The following is a 27,489-nucleotide window of genomic DNA, read 5'->3' on the forward strand; positions in this document are numbered from 1 at the left end:
ATGATGTGAATAAGAAAGCTGCGTTGAAGAATTCAGTGAAAGACACACTGTGAAACATGATGCTTCCAAACATCTTTAAGCAGCTACCTCTAACTGGTCATTATAATCAGCACATACTTGTCCAACTCACCTGAGCCAAAACCCCATCCATGTCATTGATTAAAAGAATAACATTCTAAAGAAAGCAGGATTAATGAGAAGAATACTCACCCCTTGTTCATCCAATTTCATAAGCTGTTCTGTGACTTTGGGGGTGTTCAGGCCCAGTCTAAGACAAAGAACACTGAGCTCTGGTACGGCAAATTCAAGTACTTCCTTCAGAGGTATACCTCTGGCTGTGCCATGCTTAGCTGTTGAAGGAACTGCATCTTCCAGTATAGAACCTCTTAAAGTAGTAAGCTGGAAAAATATCAAATAAGATTTAATCTTGCTACACCTGCCAATAGTTTAGCATGTTTACCCTGTAAGCAGCTGTATGCCAATGACAACTGTTCCAGATGCGGGGGGTAGTAATGGGAGCAGATTAGCAATAATAATGTAAAATAAGAAGGGATTTAGTGTTTGCACATTCAATTGTACCAGATTTTCAATTCTATGTTACAGCAGTGGTCAGTTTTGGAGCCTCTCAATTAAAGAGCCAGAGTCTTGAATGCTGCATAACAGACTGAGTGAAACTATCAGTTCCAATGGCACTCAAGGTGGAACACTTTCTAGTAGCACTCAGTTGATGATCCTGAGCAAATTGTAGAGGGCACACGTCTGTGGGGTCATGAAATCACTAGACCTACAATTCTTGGTTGCCTAAACAGGCACTCCACTGCATTTTTACCCATTCTTACAAATAACTAATGGCCCATCTATTGTGGAAAGACCAGTGCTCCCAGCCATGTTACATCAATTTCTGCCAAAGCAGTTGTGCCATTGAAGAATTTGTGTTCTATTTCTTAAAAACAAAAGGAAACCATGACAAAAATATCACCATTCAAAGATTGAGCAGAGACTGTGTAAACACAGGCTGCATCAACTTTCTAACATTTCCCATAACTTTGAAATGTGTTCCACTTAGTTCCCTGACCACAATCGGCTCACTGTGAACAACGTCTTGAGAAATGAAACTCCCAGATTTCCATCTCTGTAACTTTGAATCAGGCACGGAGACAAACCATTGCAGCCTGGAATCAACAATTCTTCCGATTCAACCTGCTGTTATTGGGAAAACCTAACATCCATCTGGCAGGTCAATGACTATAGAGAAATAATAATTATCTTCGGAATAAAACCTATATTTCACCATTGCAGTAATTTGTCACTGCCTCAGGTTATTTGTTTAAAACTCCTGCACATGCATGCATTCCGCCATGTCAGGTTTTAAACATAAAATGTTGTTCAAGTCTTGTTGACTTCTATTTAGGCTGCAATCAAATAAATCACACAAAAGCACAACTTTACTAAATCTCAACTTGCTCTCAATTCAAGATATATAGACAAAACTGATCAATGATCAGTCACAAGAAAGTTACCCATTTAAATTGTTCTATCAACCACAAATACCTGGTTCCAGACTTTGAAAGCAACTCTGTTACCCAGTAGTTTATCAACAACCGGAGGGGCAGAATCAACATGCATTATTGTGTCTCCAAGACAAACCTATAAAAGGAAGTGGAAGGCACCTTTAGAAGTATTAGTCTCCATTTTGACCTGTGGTTCCCTATACAACTTGCAAGTCTTCATTTCCCAGTTCCCCAAACTGATAAATATAAGGTACAAGAATCTTTTTTGATTTGTATCTTCAGCCATAGCTCAATGCACTACAGTTCTGATGAGTGCGCAGTGAGTGTTAAAGCCTGACCCACCTGATCTTGCTGTGCCTGAAACAGCAATCAAAATCAGCCTTAAGACCTCACTTAGAAATCTAGAATCCTTTCAGTGCAGAAGGAGGCCATTTGGCCCAACCAGTCTGCATCGAACCTCTGAAAGAGCACCCTACCTAGCCCACTCACTCCCCCCCCCCTCCCCCTCCCCCCCCCCCGCTCTATCCCGCAACCCTGTAACCCCAATTAACCTTTTTGGATACTAAGGGGCAATTTACCATGGTTAATCCACCTAACCTGCACATCTTTGGACTTGTGTGAAAGTACAAAAATATTTAATAGAAATATTTTGGGATCAAAAATGTCAACTTCAGGCGATGCAGATATTCAGTTTCCAATTAAAACATTACAGTCAAACAAACAAAACATTAAAAACACAAGCATTAATTAGCCCAAGGGGTGTTCATTGTTCACTTTGTGACAAGTAATGCTCCAGAGTATCCTAATAGGAAGACCCAATACAAAACAATAAATTATAAAAAGGAACAGACATATGCTCGGTGCAATACCACATGTAATCTTTCCACATTTAGTACGTATAATGCAATCTGTTTCCCAAGAACTGTAACAAGTCCCTAGAAGCAATGAAAATACTGGCTTCCAAGTGGAAAATAGCTGTTACTGCAAGAATTATTTGCTCGATTATAAAACATCACTGATTTAATAAATACAGCACTGGCTATAAATCACAGGCTGGTTTTTTAAGTGGTAATGGGTTGACCCTGTAAAAGGTCAGTGGCAACTTTGAAGAACTTTTTAAAAAATAAATTTAGAGAACCCAATTCTTTTTCCCAATTAAGGGCCAATTTAGCGTAGCCAATTCACCTACCCTGCACATCTTTTTGGGTTGTGGGGGCGAGACCCACACAGACACTACATGGACAGTGACCCGGGGCTGGAATCAAATCCGCGCCCATGGCGCCATGAGGCAGCAGTGCTAACCACTGAGCTACCGCGCTACCTAGCAACATTGAAGAACTAACAGAGAACTTGAACCTGGTGTTCAGTCTCATTATACAGAATTTTAAAGCCAACCTGTAATAATCACAAGATCTTGCATTACAGCAGTAGTAGGCCCTTTAAAATGGACACGACTTCATCTAAATTACTGCATGCTCCTAAACATTATAACAGGAGTTCTGTACATTTACTGATGTGATTCAAGTATTCTTTTGTTCTTGTGCTTATGTTTATAATTGTTGGTCAGAATAAGCCTGTGTACGAGTATTACACAGAGATTTGAGTCCCAGATGAGTGCTGTCATTTAGAATTGGAGCAGTTTCCACCATGTCAAAAATCACATCACTATCAAAGGAACACAGGAAATTAGGAGGAATAGGCCATTCAGCCCTTCAAGCCTGCTCACCCATTCAATAAGATCTGATTTGGCTGTGGTCTCGACTCCACTTTCCCATCCGCCCCCCCCCCCCCCCCCCCCCCCCCCCCCCATAATCCTCGACTCCATTATCTATCTAAAATCTATCTACCTCTGCCTTGAACAAATTCAATGATCGAACCTTCACTGTTTTCTGGGGAAAATATTTCTCCTGATGTCCGTCTTAAAATGGAGAACTCTTATTTTTAAATTGCTCCCCCAAGTTCTTAAACTGTGTCTTCAAGTTCTCATCTCTCCCGCAAATATAAACATCCTTTGGGTATCTAACCTATCAAATCCCCTCAGGATTTAATATGTTTCAATAAAATCACCTCTAACGTCAATAGGTAATCTGCCCACTCTTTCTTCATGAGCCCTTCATTCCATCAATGAGCCGAGTGAACCATCTCGGAATTGCTTCTAACACTAGTTTATCTTTTCTCAAATAATGAGACACAGTTCTCCAGATGTGGTCGCACCATTACTCCTGTAGTAAAATCTCCCTACTTTTATATTCCATTCCCCTCACAATAAACACCAACATGCTATTTGCCTTCCTAACCACTTGCTGTACCTGAAGCCCCAGCACTCCTCTCTAGCTACAGCTTGCCAATCCCTACTCTCTGCTTCCTGCCAGCTAACCAATCCTTTATCCATGTTAATAGGTCACCTCCTACACCATTTTTTATATGGCACCATTTCAAATGCCTTACGAATTCAGGTCCACGGCTACAGGTTCTCCTTTACCCCCTTCCTAGCTACTTCCTCAAAAGCTCTTGCAATAAATGTACTAAATTATGATTTTTGTTAGTCAAAATTTAGTTGACAGCACACTTGCATCAGAAGGTCACAGGCTCAAGCTCCACTCCAGGACTTCCAACACATTAAGTAGGTCAAAACTGCAATGTCATGCTGAGGGAGTGCTACATTGTTGGAAATGCCATGTTATAGATGAGACTTTATACCAAGGCCCAGCTTCAAGTCAACACTAAATGTCATGTGACACTAATGCAAACAAAGCATAAGCTCTTAAGAGTATCCCAACTAACAATTCTTCTTTCAACAAAAAACGCCAATAAATTCAGCAGTTACTAAAGTCTTTATTTGTTTGATCACGCTGGGAGGAAAATAGGTACCTCTCATGCCTGCCAAATAGCTACTGCATGCATAAATGCACATGACATTCTTTGTGCCATATAGATGGAAATCTTCTTTAGGGGATAAGAATTTGGGAACAAAGAAACCACCAATTAAGTATACATGTCTCTTGAGACTTTGCGGTAATCCGGATTAGCATTTTAAAAACCAATACAACTAAATATTTACTCGAGTCAGATACACGTAGATTTCATTGATCTCACCTCACTTGTTCTAAGGATGGCCCGGTAGTTGTATTGAGCTCCATGCTCTTTACTGTCTTCCAGCCTTTCCCGTCTAATGCTCACCGCCACAGGGCCAAGATTTTCATCCACCCCAAAGTAGTTTGAGTGTTCTGAGAAAAAAAATCAATTAAAATCAACAAAAACAAATCAATCCATGAAACAATTAGTTTCACCCATTATCAGCACAGAAATCAGAATGCAGGATTAGTATTGTCAAATGTCCATTGGGTGACAATTAGCACTGAAAGAAACTTTGGTTGCTGATGCACAACACAATCTTGGATGAGGACAAGTACATAAGCCATCCAGTTGAGGTACATTGATGGAAATTTAAATGATCTACATAATAACTGCATTGAACTGATAAATAAAATACTTTGTCCATCCTGTTTCATTAATCATGGGCACCGACTTACAACATCACAGGTTAGAAATGAAGAGATAAATTGCTTCTCAAGCACATTCTCTTAAAAGCAGTGCATTAGAGGTCATGTCTTGCTTCAATTGTATAGAACCTTCGTTAGATCACACCTGGAGTATTGTGCACAGCCTGGGCCCCTTGCCCATGGAAGGACATGCTTGGCATAGAGGGAGTTCACCAGACTAATCCCTGGAGTGGTGAGACTGTGCTACAACGAAAGATTGAGGAGACTGGGCCTGTATTCTTCAGAGTTAAGAAGAATGAATTGAAACTTACAATCGTCTTGAGGGTAGATGCAGAAAGGACGTGTTCCCTGACTGGGTGGGCATCTAGAAGCAGGGGACACAGTCTCTGAATAAGTGGAAAGGCATTCAACACTGAGCTGAAGAGTTATTTCTTCATTCAGAGGCTGTGAATCTTTGGAATGCACTGTGAGAACACAGTTAGAGAGTATGTTCAAGACAGAGAATGATAGATTTGTGGATACTAATGGCATCAAGAGATATGGGGATAAGCGTGTGAAAACAGCACTTAGGTCAACAATCAGCCATGATCTTGCTTAATTGCAGAACAGGCTTGAGGGGCTGAATGACCTACTCCTACATTCCCATTAAAATTAGCTTTTTTTCCCCACCCGCCGTCTTCCCAGCCCTATGTTGAAACTCCAGTTTACAACCATCTCCTTCTGCTACATACTACCTATGATTGAACGGCTCCAAAAACTTTCACCAATGACATCCTGAAAGAAGTCGCTTGCTGAAAACGGCGACTTTGTGAAATCCACAGCAAAATCTAACAGCTCCTTAAAGTCTTACTAATCATTCCTTCTGAACTCAAAGGGATGAAACTACACATTGAACAAAGAAAATACAACAATTTCCCTCCCCCACATATGCAGCTGATAACACAGTGGATGAAAAATAATTCTGTTGGGTCAGGGAAATGAAATGAAAATCGCTTGTCACAAGTAGGCCTCAAATGAAGTTACTGTGAAAAGCCCCTAGTCGCCACATTCCGACACCTGATCGGGGAGGCTGGTAGGGGAATTGAACCTTGCTACTGGCCTGCCTCAGTCTGCTTTAAAAGCCAGCTATTTAGCCCTGTGCTAAACAGCCCCGAGAAGTTGCTGTATTCCACTTTCATTGGCTCTGCAAATGCTCTAACTAGTTATTACTACCTTAACTTGCATTTATGAGCCTCCTTCAATATAGAAAATCATCCAAAATGCTTCACAGACATATTAGAAATATGAAACTAAAAGTCAAAAGATTGTGATAAGTATGCTTATTAGAAGCTTGGTCAAAGGGATAGATTTCAAGAGGATCTTAGTCAAGTACTTGTATTGCAGAGTAACAAAGTTCCAAAACTTCAGTTCTCAATTCAAAATTTTAAAACTCCCTTGCCTCCAGAATACATTAGGTGTATGCTGGAAATGCAGACATTTACAGGAGGCGGGGAGAGAACAGGGGAGTGGAATTAGTTGGATGCTTTGGAACAGATATAATGGACTAAATGGCCTCCTCTCTGCTGTATTATTCTATGATTCCAATTCACTAATTCTTATTCTATCCCAAATCATGTCGGTGTTAACCTCAACAGTCTGTACTACGGTATGAAGGACAGTGCCTTAGAATGGATATAAGATGTGAAAATAAATGCACTCTCCATCTCAGCAATGTAATTTATATTCATGAACCTAATTTCTCTGGTTCTTATAGATTTACACTCTTTCAATAAGAAGGCAAAGCTGAACTGAAGCTTTAACTCATCTTCGACACATTACAGAAATACATAAGATTACAGCACAGGAGGGAAGCCATTCAGCTGGTTGTGCCTCTGCTGGAGCAGTAATCTACATTTTACTGTCACATATTTATGGGCCTATTTTAAAACAACCTCATAACATCTGCAATCACTCTGTTGGCTTTCCAATCAGAGGACTGCTATAGAGTTCAATCAGTTGTCTACTTGGATCAACTTACCTTGTTGCTGACAGGAAAACAGAATGAGATGGAATGCCTTTGACTTTGTGGAGAAGTCTCTCTCAGAGGAATGAAAAATAATTGGTTACAATCTCGGCTCTGGTTAGAGTGGCTCCAAGGGGCTAATTTTGAATTCACGGTAATAGCACAAGATGGGCAGCCTGTGGTAGTAAAGTGGCAGCCTGTTTACACCTCATCTGATTAGAAATAATAATCATGAGTGAGGCAAAATAGCCTGCTAATTTGCGGCAGTCAATGTTATACCATCGCACAAAGTAAAATCTTGCATTATGTGAAAACGTTGGTCAACCACATATAAACCTGCACAGATGGAGGAGGATAGCAATATATGGAAGTGGAAAGAATAAAACATAGATTTTACGGTAGTAATTAGCATTCACCACCATTACTCCTCTGAAACTAACAGTGACTTCTGGAGTCCACACATGCAGTTAAACACGGAAAACCAGAAATTGTTGTCAGTGAGTCTATGCTTTGCAAAATGGCATGCACGAGGTCCCTCCGAAAACAATTTAAAATCATGGAACGGACGAGAACGTCCACGTTTTCTAAAATCCCTAGAAAAGAGTTTCACCTATCAATGAGGTGCAAGTGAGCTTTTAACAGTGCACTAAGTTCATAATTACTATCAAACAGCTTCGATGGCCGTGAAAGGGGCTGTTTAGCACACTGGGCTAAATCGCTGGCTTTGAAAGCAGACCAAGCAGCACGGTTCGATTCCCGTAACAGGCGCCGGAATGTGGCGAATAGGGGCTTTTCACAGTAACTTCATTGAAGTCTACTCGTGACAATAAGTGATTTTCATTTTCATTCAAACAGTATTTTTATATTTGTTGAAGGGCCAGTTCCTCCATTATAATTTTTAAAAATTCTACATTTAAAATTTTTTTGCTGAGATTACGGGCAGGATCTGCTGGTTTCTTTGTGGCAAAAACCAGCACAGCGCAACACGAGATCCCACTTACAGGATCAACCTGGCTCACCATGCCTCATGTGATGTCACAATACGACTCCCGCCCATTGTGGGCGGATCACCTTTGGGCAAATTTGCATATTAGAGTGCATCAGCTAGTCTCATTTTAATATGTGTTCCCAATGTCATGATATGCAACCAATGAACACTCAGATAGGACACAACCAATGGGCAGTCAAGACACTCAAGAGGTGGCATCACCACAAGGGGGCATGACATAAACACTATAAAAGGGATGAGGCACTCACCCTGCTTCTTTCCACAGACAGACATCTAGAGAGTCAGACAGGGTTGATCAGCAGCATCACACCCCAGCACGTGGCTTAGAGCAAGCTGGTACAGTTAGACTGAGTTACTACAGTTAGATTAGCAGAGAGTCGAACTCATTTGAGAACCATGTTAATGGTTCAATAAACACGTTGAACTTATTTCAGAGTGTTGAGCATCCTTTAGTTAAGACTGCATCAAGTAGCAGCCTGTGTTATCCGAAGCAGCAGAACACAACACCCAATATCTACCCAAGGCATGGGATCTAACCCCTTCGCCTTGGAGACCTCGGGCGTGCGCCATTCAATACTGTTCTCAACAAATGGGGACCAGATGGGATGGCACCCTTATAGTGAGTTGGGAGGTTCAGGGTTGCACGGGGGCTTGAGAGATTGGGACGCCATTTAAAAATGAGCATCACTCCTCAGGGCAGTAAATGGGGCTAATTGCAGCCTCATCAGGGAGTTCCACTGAGGCCACCAATATACTCAGATGGACATTAGATAGCAGGGTGTTACTTGGTGCTCCGCTATGACCTTGTGCAACGAGACTCTGTCCCAATTCAGGTAGATCGCACCCTATATTTCAGTTTCTTCCTTAATCCAATGTGAATGTCCCTAACAATTATTTCAGTAACTTTAAAATCCCAAGTTAAAAATGAAGGGATTCAGTTGACTTTGCTGCCTAGTTTGTGGTCTGTCGGAATTTTGTTGCTCTCCCTACTTAATGATACTGCCGCTGCTGGTTCCCTGGAGATCCACTTGACGAAGTGCTAGAATCAAATCCATGTCTGTTATGTAGATCACTAGATCTTTACTGACAACCCTCTACGAGGTCAGTGGTGAGAAAAAAAAGAAACAAAAAATCAGGTGCAAGGGTAGGGGTAAATTAACTCTTAAAAATGTTTTCATGATTCTACCATGGCCATCAGTACCAATGATACAGCAATAAAGCAGGATTGTTCTTGACAATCAGTTCCTCATATCTAAATGGGACAAGCGGTCAGAAAACCAATATTCTTGACGATTAGTCTTTCCGAGTTGAAAACCTTACCTATAGGAGCAAAACATCTCGTTATGATGAATGGTCATCAGCCTGAAATATTAATTCAATTCCTCTCTCCACAGATGCTACCTGACCTTATTAGTATTTCTAGCCTTTTCTGTTATCGCCTAAAACAATGGCTCTGTTCATGATTGCCACAGTCGACAGAATTACATTTTTATAACTTGCAGGACTGCCGAGTGACAAAAAGTTTATTTTGTTTAGTTATTAGAACTAAAAATAGACTGGGGAAGCCCAAGTCCTTAACTTATTTGTGGCATGTTAAGCTTCATAGGGAAGAGAGAGCAGAAAATTGAGGCATACCAGACTGGATAAGGAGTGCAGCATGTATTAGATTTGAAGTCTTCTTTTGGCAATACAGCCAGTTTTTAAAAACATCTAACCTGGTCTTCTACCATATAAACCTGAACAAGGTTTGAAACTAAATGAAATGTAGGTGGCACAGAGACCGCCAACCTTATAATATGGAGTTGTGGAGGAGTGTGAGACAAGTAAAAAATAGGTACAATTATTCTGTCTGTATAACTGTTCTTTAGACATAGTGTTTGTTCAAATTTGAAGGTATGCATTACTTGCCGGTCTTGGAAAGAGGGAGATCTAAAATTAAGCATGTTTTGTGACTTTTGAGTCTCAAAGTTAATTCAAGTAATTGTATCTGTTAGATAATATATTAGTTTTAGATCTTTATCCAGATGCATTATCCATGGCCATGATGACAATGAACTGCATTCCAGCTAATAAATGGTTTGGGCAAGATTTGATCTACAGAGTTTTCTTTTAGTCAGCTGAAACGGAAATTACTTCTCTACATCTATGTTGGACCAGGAGGGCTTTCATGTTCATCCTAAGAGTGTGGCATAAAGTCATACAGACCAAGGTGGATCCACGTTCAAAGTCCTGGTTCTGTGCAGGATTAGTGATGAAACATTTTGGTGGCCCCAGGGAAGCATTAAGAAACCTAGGTGTACCAATCTTAATCAAGGAAGACAGATTGGGCTCAGACTGACTGAATAGTTGGCTGAAGTGACGATTGGGTTATGTATCTCTCTATTCTTAGCTCTATATCCCAGCAGGCCAGTCCCAAGAAAGGAGGGTGGGAAAGAGAAACATAATTCACATTTCCTGCATTCACTGAAATAATTTAAAGGAGGGCACAAAAACGCATTAACATTCAGATTCCAGGGGCAGCACGGGTGGCACGGTGGTTAGCACTGCTGCCTCATGCCGTTGAGGTCACAGGTTCGATCCCGGCTCTGGGCCACTGTCTGTGTGGAGTTTGCACATTCGTCCCCCCCCCCCCCCCCCCCGGCCCGGTGTTTGCGAGGATTTTGCCCCACAACCCAAAAGATGTGCAGGGTAGGTGGATTGGCCACGTTAAATTGCCCCATAATTGGAAAAAATTAATTGTGTCATCTAAGTTTACAAAAAAAAAATTAAGAAAAACAAACATTCAGATTCAAAATACTCCAGGTTGAATATGAGGCGAAATGTTATTAAATAAGTGAAAAAGGCTGCCTCTACAGTGAGGTGGTTTTTAACTAGTTTAAAGACCTGAAATATCTTGGATTCATTTTGAGCTGGAAGTACAAATCAGATAGGGTGCCTGCAGTTGATCCAAGTGCAACAATGGTCTGGATGACAGATGGACAGGCTTGGGCATAGCTAAGTTGTGCTCCACTGCTGAAGAACTTGCTGACAGTTACTTTCAGCTCTCAGATGTTATGCCCAATGTACCAGAGGTGGAGATTTACCCACGTCAATGCTTTTGTAAGAATAGTGAGGAACAGAACAAAGCTGCACTGGTATCAAAGATTTATCCAGTGTCAGAACACTAGTGTTACCAATGCCCTATTTTAAAAGAACCAAATAATTACTTTAAATAAGTTTTCAATTTATTTAAAGCAATTATAATCATTTAGCAAAGAAGTTAATTTTACAAAACCGACCATCCTACCATAAAGCAGAAGTGACAATAACTCAGATAATTTTTTGTCCTGGAGTGGCATTGAATTTATATGCCACAGAAGTCTGATTTTTACACGCCTGCCATTTTATTTTATTTGAAACAAGAGCATTGTGAAAATTAACCAGAGTTGCTGCTTCTGATCACGGTTCAACACACCCAACAGGACACGGATGGGTGATCAGCTGGTTGCTACTTAGTTAGGCTCCACAAAATTGAAATAAAAAGTCTCAAGCAATATATTCAAACCTCCTTTCCACAAGTTTAATAATATGATGAACTATGGTGTTGGGTTGGCTCAATTACAGGACTCATACCTTTGCCAGGACCAAGGATTCAAATTCCACTGCATTATTTGATCACTGAATTTCGATGGACAATTCATTGACGTACTGAGGGAGTACTGCTTTTTTGGAGGTGCTGTCTTTCAGAAGAGGTCAGGAGGATGAAAACAAAGGCATGGCACTATTTAAAGTGCAGTGGAGCATTCTTCCAGTGCTCTGTCCAATATGTATCCCTCACCCAACACCAAACAGTTTAATTATGTAAATTAAATCATTACTACTTGTGGAACTTTTGCTGTGTACAAATTGATGGCCAAGAATGCTGATGGTGGCTAAATTTAAAAAGCAATTCACTGGCTGTAAAGAACTTCGGAACATTCAGATGAAAAGCGTGATATACATGCAAGCTCGACCTCCCTCTTACACTCAGTCTACTTCAGAAATCTTGTGTGAGCATTTTTATTTAAACACTGAATGCTGATTTCATTAAAGAACAGCAAAGTTGTCAACAGCAGGGGCAAATGACAAGGAGTAAGATTGATGGTGTAAGAAGAAGACAGATGGTAAACTCACTGAAATATAAAAGGAGCTGTGCTTATGCTGCATAAAAATAGGTCAGCTTTTTTTCCCCCACATATAAGCAGCCCTGAAACTTGTTTAGTAGAAGTTACAAATTCTATTACTGCAGAGGACCCGCATTATTTACAGACGACTGATGTGATAGCCAATGTTTAACTGTATTTAACCAGCGAGAACATTTGCCAAAGAGTTTTCAATAATGCTAATTAAAGATCAAGGGAAAATGGTAAAGAGAAAAATATACACTATTCGCAGGAGAGGAAAGTGACCAAAGAATAATTTCATTCAGTGGTTAAATGGGATCATGAGCTGCATTAGTAAATTCACATCATTTATTTTTACCCGAATACAAAAAGTAGCTCATCAGTAATTTAAATACATATTCTAGGATCCATATGGGCTGCTTATAATTTGTTTTTGGTGACAGCAGAAATTGTGGTGTACAGTGATGGCCAGTATGTTCCATCACATGAACATACTCACATGAGAACATTCTCTCAAGAATGAAGCCCTTGCCTAAATTAATTACTGCGAGATTAGGGCTGGTTTAGCTCACCAGGCTAAATCGCTGGCTTTTAAAGCAGACCAAGCAGGCCAGCAGCACGGTTCGATTCCCGTACCAGCCTCCCCGGACAGGTGCCGGAATGTGGCGACTAGGGGCTTTTCACAGTAACTTCATTTGAAGCCTACTCGTGACAATAAGCGATTTTCATTTTCATAAGAAACACCGGTTCGGTACATACTGTTAATGAGAGTCCTTCAATAACATTAATATGAGGCTGCACTCCTAACTTGTGTCAAACAAAAACACATGGATTTCAAAAGGGGCTGGGATGTTGCACTATCAACATCTGAAAGGTAGAGAAAGAAATATTTCTTTGGTCACAGTAAGGCAGAAAGTGGGCGCTGAAATGGCACAACATGAGAGGAAGTGCCACTTGAAAGAAGCAGCAAGCAGCATCTACAAAAATAGAGGCCTCATGCTTTACATTCAGAAACTGCTGAGGTTCTACAATCTGATCAAATGATGAGATGGAGAGGATATAGACATGCTTTCAATTTGAAATCATTCAACTTGTTGATTTTAAAATAATTGTTCTGATAATTTCCTGCAGCTGCCAAGTCCTCCTCTGGCCCCAAAGATAGACAAAATCAAAATCAATAAATTCCAAATTAGACACCCTTGTAGCTGTTTCTAAAAGCAAACTGAATAGTTTCAGAATTGGCAAGACCCCTGTGGCTGTTCTCAAAGGTTTTGTACATGCGAGTCATTTTTAATAGATTTGCATTGTTGAAAAGATTTCTCTGCCCTGCTGTAGGTTTGTGAAGCTGGGCAGAGGGAGTGGGAGCTATTCATCAAAACAGTTTAAAAACTAAATCATCAGATGTTTTCATTCTACAAAGGCAAAGCATCGCAGAAGCTGAAAATCTGAAATAAGAAAAGGAAATTCTGAAAATACACAGCAGGTCAGGCAGCATCTGTGAAGACAGAAACCGAGTTTACTTTTCATTGCAACGTTGGGCGGAATTCTCCGACCCCCTGCTGGGTCGGAGAATTGCCCGGGGCCGGTGTCAATCCTGCCACCACCGTGTCCCGAATTCTCCGCCATCTAAGATTCGGTGGGGGCGGGAATCACGCCGGGCCGGTCGGCGGGCCCCCGCGGCGATTCTCTGGCCCGTGATTGGCCGAAGTCCCGCCGCTGTCATGTTTCTCCTGCCGGCGTGGATTAAGCCACCTACCTGACCGGTGGGATTGGCTGAGCGGGCGCCAAAGGCCGTGCACGCCAGCCGGCGGAGTGGGAACCACTCCGGCACAGGCCTAGCCCCTCAGTGTGAGAGCTTGGCCCCTAAAGGTGCGGAGACCTCCGCACCTTTGGGGCGGCCCAACGCTGGAGTGGTTCACGCCACTCCAACACGCCGGGACACCCGCCCCGCCGGGAAGGGGAGAATCCCAGCCGTTGACTCTGCTTCCCTCTGTACAATCCCAGAAAAATAACCTCATGCAAACAAATTTTTCAAATGGGGATAAATTGATTTGATTGATGAAGGGCGGGATTCTCTGGTCCCGTGTTTCACGGCCACCTGGCTGGCATCGGATTTAAATCTTCCCGCCACTTGTCAATGGTATTTCTCAACGGAACCACCCATGCTGCCGGGAAATCCGCGGGCGGGGGTGCACGGCTAGCAGGAAAGGTGAATTGCAATAACCAGAGAATTCCGGCCAAAGTCTTCAAAAATAAACATCCCATCATGGGATAGGCTGGCTCTGGATAAATGCCACTCAACCAAATCCGATGCTTAAAAGAGTAGAAAGGAGGCAAACACTTAAGTATTTTCTAAATAGGTCTCTCACATTCAGAGCTCAGAACTGGCATTTTTGAATAAAAACCAAAGTACAACAGATAAAGAATCTGAATGAGTATAAAATAGAGTTGTTTCCTTCGGAAGCTACATTCCATCAATGTTAAAGCCTGCACTGAGTTAGTGATATATCTAGGTTAACAGCGCTAGGCCACGTTAATGTAGAATATCTGATTTACTATTGTATTCGATCAAGTGACACAATTGCAGATAAAATGGTCCAGGATGTCTCCACAGACAGAACAAGAGAAATTAGGAATTGTAAGTGAAAATCAGTTTTTCACACTATGTCCCAGCAGATTGAGAATTGACAAAACACTTTTACGTTTATTGAACGAGTCAATGGATGAATTTGTTGGCATTGTGTGATGCAAAGCAGCAGCCTAAATTCAATCCTTGAGCTATACTGAAGTGATTCACCGTTCTCAGTCTATGGTGGAACAAATCATTACAAGGGGGACATAAATTTAAGGTGAATGGTGGAAGACATAGGGGGGAATGTCAGGTAGGTTCTTTACCCAGAGAGTAGTGGGGGCATGGAATGCACTGCCTGTGGAAGTAGTTGAGTCGGAAACATTAGGGACCTTCAAGCGCCTATTGGATAGGTACATGGATTAAGGTAGAATGACCAGGTGTAGATTAATTTGTTCTTAATCTAGGACAAAAGTTTGGCACAACATCGTATTTTTCTATGTTCTATGGGTCCCTGATAAAAATGCAAGCATATGCAAGGGTGCAGTGGGTTTTGCTGTGAAGCACTCCTCCATTTGCATTCACTATCAAGAGGCAAGCAAGAAGGGAGGCCATTTAAGCGAAATCCGGAGAGCTGTGCTCCAACATAAGTCAGCACCATCAGGGGATAAGTAGGGAGAAAACACAATGAAATGAAGCACTTATTTCATGATTAAATAATTATTGAGATTGCAATCAAAGCCACAATTTATCAGTGGTGACGCACGCAAATCCCATTTATTAATATATTTTTTTGAAAATAATTTTTATTGAGATTTTCAAAAACATATCCAAACAGAAAATAACAAGAAAACAATATTAACAACAAAAAGAAAAACACACTAACCCCCAAACCCAACCCCCCCCCCCCCCCCCCCCCCCCCCCCCCACCCCGTAACTGCAAAAAAGGAGAGATAAACACCCGGCATATCCAATAAACACATATACACACTTCTCCCTCCCCCCGAACCAAACCCCCCCTCCCCTCCTCTCCCTTCCTCTCCCTCCCCCTCCCTTCCTCTCCTCCCCCCCTCCCTTGCTCTCCCTCCCCCCCTCCCTTGCTCTCCCTCCCCCCACCCTTGCTCCCCCTCCCCCCTCCCTTGCTCTCCCCTCCCCCCCTCCCTTGCTCTCCCTCCCCCCTCCCTTGCTCTCCCTCCCCCCTCCCTTGCTCTCCCTCCCCCCCTCCCTTGCTCTCCCTCCCACCTCCCTTGCTCTCTCCCCCCCTCCCTTGCTCTCCCTCCCACCTCCCTTGCTCTCTCCCCCCCTCCCTTGCTCTCTCCCCCCCTCCCTTGCTCTCCCTCCCCCCTCCCTTGCTCTCCTCCCCCCCTCCCTTGCTCTCCCTCCCCCCTCCCTTGCTCTCCCTCCCCCCTCCCTTGCTCTCCCTCCCCCCTCCCTTGCTCTCCCTCCCCCCCTCCCTTGCTCTCCCTCCCCCCTCCCTTGCTCTCCCTCCCCCCCTCCCTTGCTCTCCCCCCCCCCTCCCTTGCTCTCCCTCCCCCCCTCCCTTGCTCTCCCTCCCCTGCTCTCCCTCCCCCCTCCCTTGCTCTCCCTCCCCCCCTCCCTTGCTCTCCCTCCCCCCCTCCCTTGCTCTCCCCTCCCCCCCTCCCTTGCTCTCCCCCCCCTCCCTTGCTCTCCCTCCCCCCCTCCCTTGCTCTCCCTCCCCCCTCCCTTGCTCTCCCTCCCCCCCTCCCTTGCTCTCCCTCCCCCCTCCCTTCCTCTCCCTCCCCCCCTCCCTTCCTCTCTCTCCTCCCCCCCCTCCCCCCCCATTGAAGCAAGTTCCTCCGCCAGGCTACTAGGGACGCAAAGGCCAGAACACCGGCCTCTTTTGCCTCCTGTACTCCCGGCTCTACTGCAACCCCGAAAATTGCGAGTCCCCAGCCTGGCTTGACCCTGGATCCTATCACCCTCAACAGCGTCCTTGCTACCCCTTTCCAAAACTCCCCCAGCGCTGGGAATGCCCAGAACATATGGGCGTGGTTCGCTGGGCTCCCCGAGCACCTAGCACCTGTCTTCGCCCCCGAAAAACCTACTCATCCTCGTCCCAGTCATGTGGGCCCTGTGCAGCACCTTGAACTGTATGAGGCTAAGCCTCACACAGGAAGAGGAGGAATTCACTCTTTCCAGGGCATCCGCCCACATCCCCTCCTCAATCTCCTCACCCAGCTCCTCCTCCCATTTATCCTTCAGCTCCTCCACCGAGGCCTCATCCACCTCCTGCATGACGTAGTGCCCCTCCAACCCACACGCCGGAGAGCACCCTGTCCCGTACCCCACGTGGGGGCAGCAGAGGGAACCCCTCCAGCTCCCGCCTGGCAAACGTCCTAACCTGCATGTACCTAAACATGTTCCCCGGGGGGAGCCCAAACTTCTCCTCTAACTCACCCAGGTTCGCGAACCTCCCATCCACAAACAGGTCCCTCAACCTCCTAATACCTACCGTGTGCCAGCCCAGAAACCTGCCATCGATGCTCCCTGGAACAAACTGGTGATTCCCCCATATCGGGGACTCCATCGAGCCCCCCACCTCCCCCTATGCCGTCTCCATTGCCCCCAAATTTTGAGGGTAGCTGCCACCAGGCTCGTAGTATACCTCGTTGGAGGGAGCAGCAACGGCGCCGTTACCAGCGCCTCCAGGCTCGTGTCCACGCAGGACGCCATCTCCATCCTCTTCCATGCTGCCCCTGCCCCGTCCATTACCCACTTACGCACCATCGCTGCGGTGGCAGCCCAGTAGTATCCACAGAGGTTGGGCAATGCCAGCCCCCCCCCTATCCCTGCCCCGCTCCAAAAACCCCCTTCTTACCCTCGGAGTCCCATGCGCCCATACAAATCCCGTAATACTCTTATTGACCCTCCTAAAAAAAGGCCTTCGGGATAAGGATGGGGAGGCACTGGAACAGGAACAAAAACCTTGGGAGCACCGTCATCTTGACGGACTGCACCCTGCCCGCCAGCGACAACATGTCCCATCTTTTGAACTCCTCCTCCATTTGCTCCACCAGCCTAGTGAGGTTAAGCTTGTGAAGGGCCCCCCAGCTCCTAGCCACCTGGACACCCAGGTACCAAAAGCTCCTCCCCGCCCTTTTCAGCGGGAGCCTACCAATCCCCTCCTCTTGCACGACGAACAGCTCACTCTTACCCAGGTTGAGCTTGTACCCAGAAAAGCCCCCAAATTCCCTAAGGATCTGCATCACCTCTGGCATTCCCGCCACTGGGTCCGCCACATAAAGCAACAAGTCATCTGCGTATAATGACACTCGGTTCTCCTCCCCACCCTGCACCAGACCCCTCCAATTCGTCGACTCCCTCAACGCCATGGCCAGGGATTTAATTGCCAATGCAAAGAGCAAAGGGGACAGGGGACACCCCTGCCTCGTCCCCCGGTACAACCAAAAGTACTCCGATCTCCTATTCGTGACTACGCTCGCCATCGGGGCCTCATATAACAGCCTCACCCAACTGACAAACCCCTCCCCGAACCCAAACCTTTCCAGCACCTCCCACATGTACCCCCACTCAACCCTATCAAAGGCCTTCTCCGCGTCTAATCCATTTATTAATATTAAGCAACAAAACGATTTGTCTTCTGGAACGTGACTGAAACATAGGAAATAGGAGAAGTAGGCCATTCAGCTCCATGGGCTCTCTCCACTTTTCAGTATAGCCATGGCCGATCCTCTAGCTCAACACCAGACTCCCACTCTCTCCCCATACCTCTTGATGCATTTGCTGTCGAGAAATCTATCTTTTTCCTTTTAAATATATTCAGTGACTTGCCCTTCACAGCCATCTGTGGATGAGAATTCCACAGGTCCACCACCATTTGAATGGACAGGTTTTTCTTCGTATCAGTTCCATGTGGCCTACCCTGCAACCAGAGACCGACCCCTCGTTCTGGATACCCCTCACATGTGCGCTGCACCCCCCTGCCCCATTCAGCCATGTCAGAATTTTATGATTCAATGAGATCCCCTCCTCAGGGGCTGTTTAGCACAGGGCTAATTCGCTGGCTTTGAAAGTAGACCAAAGCGGGCCAGCAGCACAGTTCAATTCCCGTAACAGCCTCCCGAACAGGCGCCGGAATGTGGCGACTAGGGGCTTTTCACAGTAACTTCATTTGAAGCCTACTTGTGACAATAAGCGATTTTCATTTAATTTTCCATTCTTCTAAACTCCAGTGAATGAAGGCCTAATCAACATACTTTCTCCTCATACAGCAATCCTGCCAGGTTTGTTGAATCTTCACTGCACCTCCTCAATGCCAAGTGTATCCTTTCATAGGTAAGGAGACCAAAACTGCACACAATGGGCGCGATTCTCCGCCCCCCACGACGGGTCGGAGAATGGCGGGAGGGCCTTCCCGACATTTTTCCTGGCCTCCCGCTATTCTCCTCCCCCCCCCCCCCCACGGCCACCCCACGACACGAATCGCTGCTCGCCGTTTTTTTACGGCGAACAGCGATTCTCCCCTATCCGATGGGCCGAGTTCCCAGGCCTTTACGGCCGTTTTCACGAACGCAAACACACCTGCTCTCACCGTTCCTGAAAACGGCCGCAAAGTTCCGTTCCCGACAACCATGGCACCGATTGACACGGCCGCACCACGGGTGGCATGGGCCCGCGATCAGTGCCCACCGATCGCGGGCAGCGGGTCCGAAACCCGCGCACTCTTTGTTCCTCCACCGCCCCGCAGGATCAGTCCGCGGGGCGGCTGAGGGGCATGACGGCCCACGCATGCGCGGGTTTGACGCATATGCGCGATGACGTCATCCGCGCATGCGCGGGTTGGAGCCGTCCAATCCGCGCATGCGCGGCTGACGTCATCGTGCGCGTCAGCCGCCGTGACCCTTGGCGCGCGGGCTTAGCGACGGTCGCTAAGCCTGCGATGCCGTGGTTCACGGGGCCCCACTGCTAGCCCCGACCGGGGAGGAGAATCGGGTCCCGGGACGGGGCGCGGAGGCTGCCGTGAAACACGGCCAGTTTCACGGCAGCCTTTACGACTCTCCGCATTTGCGGAGAATCGCGCCCAATACTTCAGATGCGGTCTCACCAAGGCCTTGCACAGCTGCAGCAAGCCATCCTTGGTCCTGTCCCCCAAATCCTCTTGCAATGAAGGCCAACATACCATTTTCCTTCCTAACTGCTTGTTGCACCTCTGCACTGTTGGTTTCAGTGACTGGTGTGCAAGGACAATCTGGTCCCTTTGTACATTAACATTTCCCAATCTAACACCATTTAAATAATACTCTGTGAATCTGTTCTTTTTCTACCGCAGTGGATAACTTCATACTTATCCACTTTATACTGCATCTGCCATGTATTTCCCCACTCATTAAACTGGTTTAAATTGCCTTGAAGTCTTTTCACATCCTCCTCACCACTTGCATTCTCACCTAGTTTTGTGCCGTCAGCAAACTTGGAAATATTACATTTGGTTCCCTCAGCCAAATCACTGACATATATTGTGAATTTCTGGGACCCATGCACTGTTTCCTGCGGTACCCCACGATTCATCACCTGCTGCTACTCTGAAAAATACTCATTTTCCCCTACTCTGTTTCCTGTCTTCTAACCAATTCTTAACCAATGCCAAGATAAATTCAAATCCCATGTGCTTTAATTTTGCACACTAACTTATGTGGGATTTTTCAAAAGTTCTTGAACATCCAAATACACCACATCTGCTGGTTCTCCCTAATCTATTCTATTAGTTACATCCTCAAAACACTCCAGTAAGTTTGTCAAACATAATATCCCTTTCATAAATCTATGTTGGGTTACGGGTATAGGGTGGATTTGAGTAGGGTGATCATGGCTCGGCACAACATCGAGGGCTGAAGGGCCTGTTCTGTGCTGTACTGTTCTATGTTCTATGTACAGATGCAAGGTTAACAAGCATGTTATTTCCTGTTTTGTCCCTCACTCCTTTTTTTAAATACCGTAGTGACATTAGCCACCCTCCAATCTGCCAGGACTGTTCCCGAATCTACAGAATTTTGGATGACAACCAAAACATCCACTGTATCCATGGCCATCTCCTTTAGTACTTGGTGGTGTTGATTATCAGGCCCTAGGGATTTATCAGCTTTCAGGCACATTGATTTCTCCAGCATTTTATTTTACTAATACTATGTTTCCTCCATCTCACTGGACACTTGGTTCACTAGCATTTCTAGGAAGCTGTATGTGCCTTCATCTGTGAAGATAGAACTAAAGTAGTTGGTTCGTTGCACTGCTATTTCCTTGTTCTGCATTATAAATTCTCCCATTTTGGACTCCTAAGGGTCTTTTTCTGTTTACTTTTTAAAAAAACATAAATTTAGAACCCAATTTCTTTTCCAATTAAGGGGCAATTTAGCGTGCGATGTTGATCGAAGGATAAATATTGGCCAGGCGATAATTCTCCTGCTCTTTCTTCAATATTGTGCCACAAGATCTCTAACATCTACCAGGTGAGCATTTGGGCCCTCAGATTAATGTCTCATCCTGCACTGTACTGGAATGTTAGCTGTAATTTTTGTGCTCAACTCCTGTAAGTGGGTCTTGAATTTTGAACTTTTGAGGCGAGAATGATACCAATTGAGCCAGTGATGATACCCAAAACATCATGCCAGCGTGCACGACTTAGCTCTGATGCTCAAATATGGAGGAAGGAAGAATAGAAAAGAAATAAGATCATATCATAATATCACAAGAAATAGGAGTGGGCCATTCGGCCCCTTAAGCCTGCTCTGATATTCAATACCATCTGATTGTTGCCTTATTTCCACTTTCCTGCCTGTCCCCCTTAATTCTCGACTCCACTGACAATCAAAACTCTTACTCAGTTTAATTAATTGGATATATTCAATGACTCAGCTTCCACTTCTCTGTGAAAGAGAAATCCAAAGGCCAATGACCCCAGAGAGAGGCCATCCCTCCTCATCTTGGTCTTAAATGCAAGACCAGTTATGTTTAAACTGTGCCCAAGTTCTAGATTCTCCCAAGAATGGAAACACCCTCAAGCATCTAGCCTGTCAAGTTCCCTCGGAATCTCCTGTTTTAATAAAATCACCTCCCATTCTTCTAAACTCTCAAGGAAGATAGGTCCAAATTGCTTAACCTTTCCCTCAGAAACACACAATTATACTGGAATCAGTCTAGTGAATCTTCTTTGAATTGCTTTCAATACAAGTATATCCCTCTTTAAATAAGACAACTAAAATTGTACACAGGACTTCAAGATGCGGTCTGACCAATGTCCTGTACAGTTGTCGCAACACCTCCCTACTTCTGAACTCCATTCCCTTGCAATAACGGCCAACATTCCATTTGCCTTTGAATTAATTACTGTACTAACTTTGTGTTTCAAGTACAAAGACACCCAGATCGCCCTACAGTCTCTATTTAAATAATCCTGCCAAGTGGACAATCTTGTATTTCCTCACATTATACTCCACCTGCCATATTTCTGCCCAGTCACTTTACCAATCAATATCACTATGCAAACTCTTTTGTATCCTCGCCACAACTGGTTTTCCTATCTATTTCTATCCTCTTCATCCAAGTCATTAATATCCATCAAAACACATTGGTCACTGTGGCAATCCATTAGTTAGTTTGCTAACCTGAAAATTACACATTTACCTGTATCCATGCCAATATGTCCAATATGTCACTTCCAACACAATCAGTACTTTTGCATAGCTTTTTACATGGCATCTTTTCAAGTGCTTTTCAAAATCCAAATGCATAACATCTACAAATTCCCATTTATCCATACTCCATATTACATAGAAAATAGGAGGAGGCCATTCAGCCCTTCGAGTATGCTCCATCATTCATTGTGATCATGGCTGATCATCAAACTCAATAGCCTGATCCCGCCTCCCCATCTCCCAATATCCTTTGTGCCCCTTCACCTGTCGTCAGGGTCGGGGGTCATGAGGTCGGGGTGGATGGGCACGGACCACCATTGCCACAGCCTGAAAGCAGCCATCTGGCTGCATACAGTGCTCTGACTGCCTACTGAGAATTTAGTGCCACAGACCGTATGTGCCCCCCCCCACCCCCACCTTCCTGACAGTTCACCTCCCCACCCAGATTTGTGTCATCTGCAAATCTGGCGATATTACATTTTGTTCCCTCATCTAAATCATTAATTAAAAAAAAAATTAGAGTATCCAATTATTTTTTTTACAATTAAGGGACTATTTAGCATGGCCAATCCACCTGCTTCTTTTGAGTTGTGGGGGTGAGACCCACGCTGACATGGGGAGAATGTGCAAACGGCACATGGGCAGTGACCCAGAGTTTGGATCGAACCTAGGACTTCGGCGCCTTGAGGAAGCAGTGCTAACTACTGCGCCGTAGTGCCAAACCATCTAAATCATTAGTGTATATTGTGAATAGCTGGGGTCCCAGCCCCCACTGATCCATGCGGTACTCCACTAATCACTGACTGCCATTTGGAAAAAGACCTGTTAATTCCTACTCTTTGTTTCCTGTCTGCCAACCAGTTTTCCATCCATCGCAATACACTATCCCTAATCCCATGTGCTTCAATGTTACGTGCTAATCTCTTATGTGGGACTGCCTCCCGCTCACAAACTCTACTAGTTACATCCTCGAAGAATTCCAATAGATTTGGCAAGTATGATTTTCCCTTCATAAATCCATGCTGACTCTGTCGGATCCTGCCACTGTTTTTAAAGTGCTTTGCCATAAAATCTTTGACAATGGATTCTAGAATTCCCCCCACTACCAACTTCAGGCATACTGGTCTATAATTCTCTGTTTTCTCTCTATCTCCCTTTTTAAATAGTGGAGTTACATTAGCTACCCTCAATCTGTAGGAACTGTTCCAGAGCCTATTGAATCTTAAAAGATGACCACCAATGCATCCAATATTTCTAGAGCCACGTTCTAAGTACTCTGTAGATTATCAGGCCCTGGGGATTTATCAATCTTCAAACCCCAACAACATTTCTCTGCTAATATTGATCTCCTTCAGTTCCTCCCTCTCACTAAACCCGGTGTTCCCCAAACAGTTCTGGTATCTTATTTCATATTACATACTCCATATTACATGTCATATTACAGAACAAAGTATATCCCCCATGATAAATACCCCTGTTTCTGGCTGTAAGGGTAATTTAGGTAATTAGGTTTAATTTAGGTAAAACCGATCCACGGTAAGCTCAATACAGTAAAAGTCAAGCGATTTGAGCAAGCTCTGCTTTTTTACAGCATTTAGGATCTGAGTTTTTGAACGGAATGAGAATTTTTCATTTGTCTTCACCAATCTTTTTCTCTTCACGTACCTCAAGGAACTTTTACAGTCATTTTTTATATTCCCTGCAAGCTTACTCTCGTACTCTCTTTTCCCCTTCTTAATCAATTCCTTGTTCCTCCTTTGCTGAATTTTAAACTGCTCAAATCCTCAGACTTGCTCTTTTTCTTGGCCAATGTGTATGCTTCTTCCTTGGATCGAATACTATCTCTAATTTCCCTTGTAAACCATGAACTGGCCACCTTTCCCGTTTTTCCTCAAAGAACACAAACAAATTTGTCAAACACTATTTCTCTTTCACAAAACTATATTGACTCTGCCTGACCATATTACGAATGTCCTGCTACATCCTAAATAATGGATTTTCTCACTGACCGGTGTTGCACGAACTGGCCTAGGATTTCCTGCTTTTGGTCTCCCTCCTTTCTTGAATAATGGTGTTACATTTGCAGTTTTCCAATTAGCTGGAACCTTTCCAGATTCTCGGGAATTTGGAAGATTACACCCAATGCAGCCAGTTCTTTTAAGGCCCTAAGATTTAGCCATCAGGTCCAAGGGAGTTGTCAGCCTTGAGATCTATTAGTTTTCCCAGTACTTGTTCTCTAGTGATCTTGATTGTTTTAAGTTTCTCTCTCCCTTTTGAGCCTCTGACTTTCTATTATTCTTGGAATGCTTCTTGTGCCTTGCACTGTGAAAACAGATAGAGATATTTGTTCATATATTCTGCCATTTCCTTGTTCCACGATATTAATTTCGCAGTCTCACCCTCTAAGGGACCGATAGAACATAGAACATTACAGCGCAGTACAGGCCCTTCGGCCCTCGATGTTGTGCCGATCTGTGAAACCACGCTAAAGCCCATCTATACTATCCCCTTATCATCCATATGTTTATCCAATGACCATTTAAATGCCCTTAATGTTGGCGAGTCCACTATTGTTGCAGGCAGGGCATTCCACGCCCACTAAAGATGCTCAACCTCACTACTCTATCCTTCTGATATACTTGCAGAATCTTTTAACTGTCTGATTTGGTATTCCTGATTGGGTTTTTTTCATACTCCAATTTCTTTCTTTTTTTATCTCGTCATTCTTTTCTGGTTTTCTAAAATTTAACCAATCGTTCGGCAGACCACTAATCTTCACAGCATTGCACATCCTTTCTTTCAATTTCATAACATTTTTAACTTCCCGAGTTAGCCAAAGATGGTGCATCCTTGTCTGTATCTTTCTTCCTGCTGTGGCACGGCAGATGGTTAAGTGCCAGGCTGCCAAATCCCAAAGGTAAACTTGGAACAATCCGCAATGGTTTGCAATTTGTATATGAGGGGTTATCTGAAGTCAATATAAGAAAGTTCCAGACCACTTGCGGTGGTTTTAAATATTAAAATTAAACATTTATTAAAAATAAAGAAAATAACATTGAAGACACACGAACACCTGTACACAGTTAATAATACTTTACAAACATTTCCTAAAATATATTAGACTAAATCGCAACAGTCTTTTTTCTGACATGTAAACTTCCAGTACCATACCCTACAATGCCCTGCTGCTCTAGGAGAAATCTCACACAGACTGTCCTCTCGGGGGTGGCAGCAAATCCAGTGTTCACAGGTCTGGCTTCAACACAGAGTTCTTTATGATCTTACAGCCACCCACACAGCCTTCAGTCTCACTTTAAATACATCTTTTCCCTTTGATTTTCCACTCTATTGTGCCCACAATCCTTCAGAAATTCCTCTTCCTAGAATTGATCAATCTTTCAAAACTTATTCTATGGCTGCCATATTTATTAAATAAACCTACTATTTTGCCTCACACATTTAAAATCTCCCAATTGCAAATGTTTCCTTTGAAATCCAACCGGCAACATTAAAATCACTTCTGTGTTCTGCCTAATGTTCTGGCCTCCTGTTTATTGCCATTTCAACCCCTTGCCATCGCACCTCCTACATTGATGTTTGGATCTTTGCTGTCTAACTGTCTCCAGTTTAGTTAAACTAGTTAACAGCCAAACTCTCTCACACCAGCTTGTTTACTAGTATATGACAATATGGCAATAATATTGCAAAAATATTAAGAACTCACATTTTCCTCACATTTGTCATTGGAATATCTCGAGAGTTAGGAAACAGATCCATAAATGTCTGCCTTTGCATCTCCATTCTCTTAACTTTTAACCTTATTTTCCCATTCCACTTTAGCCAACTCTGACTTTGAATCATTGTTATTGTGTTATTTAAGTTTAAGACACTGCTTTCAGACCCACACTTCTCAGCCTCAAATTAAATGTGAAATTCTATCATGTTATTTTTTTTAAAATTTAGAATACCCAATTCATTTTTTTCCCAATTTAGGGGCAATTTTAACGTGTCCAACCAACCTAGTCTGCACATCTTTGGGTTGTGGGGGCGAAACCCATTCAGACACGGGGAGAATGTGCAAACTCCACACAGACAGTGACCCAGAGCCGGGATCGAACCTGGGACCTCGGCGCCGTGAGGCAGCAGGGCTAACCCACTGCTCCACCGTGCTGCCCTATTCTATCATGTTATGATCATTCTTGCCTAGAGGATTCTTTATTAGGAGGTTATTACTTAATCCTATCTCATTACACATTTCAACGTCTGGATTAGCATGCTCCCTGGTTGATTTCAGAATGTGTTATTCCAAGGCCTATTTGATTTGTCCAATCTATAAGATTAAAATCTTCCACTGGTATCCTTCTCACAAACCCCCACTATTTCTTGATTTATGCTCTGTACTGCAGTGTAGCTACTGTCAGGGGCCAATAAACCACTCTCGCCAGTGGCTTGTTTGCCCATTTCTTATCCCTATCCAAACTGATTCTACATTTTGACCTGACTGCACTGATCGCATCCTTTATTAACTGAACTGCCCTGCCTTTTTTTCCCCCGTCCTGAAATGCCATGTACCCTTAAATATTCAGTCTCCGCCTCGGTGATCTTGCAACCATATCTATGTAATGGCCATCATATCATATTCATTTATTTCTATTTGTGCTATCCATCTTATTTTATGACATCCGTCTTATTACAAATGTGTTGCACTTTTAATAAAGAGCATTTAATTTTCTCTTTCAACATTTTTTCCCTACTTTCTGTCCCTTCTAATGAGACTCTGGTTAACATCACCTACATGGCTACCCTGCATAAGTGCCTTGCCTTTTCTCTGTTAATTGTTCAAATTGCCCCTCACATGAACCCTCCCCACTATTATTTAATTAAAGATCTCTCTATATGATTCTCCAGGGCACCAATCCCAATGCAGTTCAGGTTAAGGCCATCCCAACAGAATGGAATGGCCTTTCCCCAGTATTGCTGTCTGTGTCCATGACCAAGGACCAAATCTGAAGCACCTGGTTTAAGGGGTGTGACTCCCTCCTCAAACAAAGTGATCAAGTAACTCTCCCCTGTCAGATAC

The 27,489-nt window shown here is 43.9% G+C and overlaps 1 protein-coding gene across 7 annotated transcripts in view; it reads right to left on the minus strand.

Annotated features, from left to right (window-relative positions):
- Nucleotides 1-27,489, minus strand: part of sipa1l1 (signal-induced proliferation-associated 1 like 1) — a 483,945-nt gene that overhangs the window by 172,975 nt on the left and 283,481 nt on the right. For all 7 annotated transcript variants that reach the window (XM_038784402.1, XM_038784345.1, XM_038784365.1 and 4 more), the window contains 2 exons: nucleotides 4,608-4,738; nucleotides 211-399 (listed from right to left, as the gene is read on the minus strand). In XM_038784402.1, coding sequence (XP_038640330.1) covers nucleotides 211-399; nucleotides 4,608-4,738 — 320 coding nt within the window. The remainder of the gene's footprint in view (nucleotides 1-210; nucleotides 400-4,607; nucleotides 4,739-27,489) is intronic.

The sequence above is a fragment of the Scyliorhinus canicula genome, chromosome 2, assembly GCF_902713615.1.
Source record: "Scyliorhinus canicula chromosome 2, sScyCan1.1, whole genome shotgun sequence".
NCBI lineage: Eukaryota > Metazoa > Chordata > Chondrichthyes > Carcharhiniformes > Scyliorhinidae > Scyliorhinus > Scyliorhinus canicula.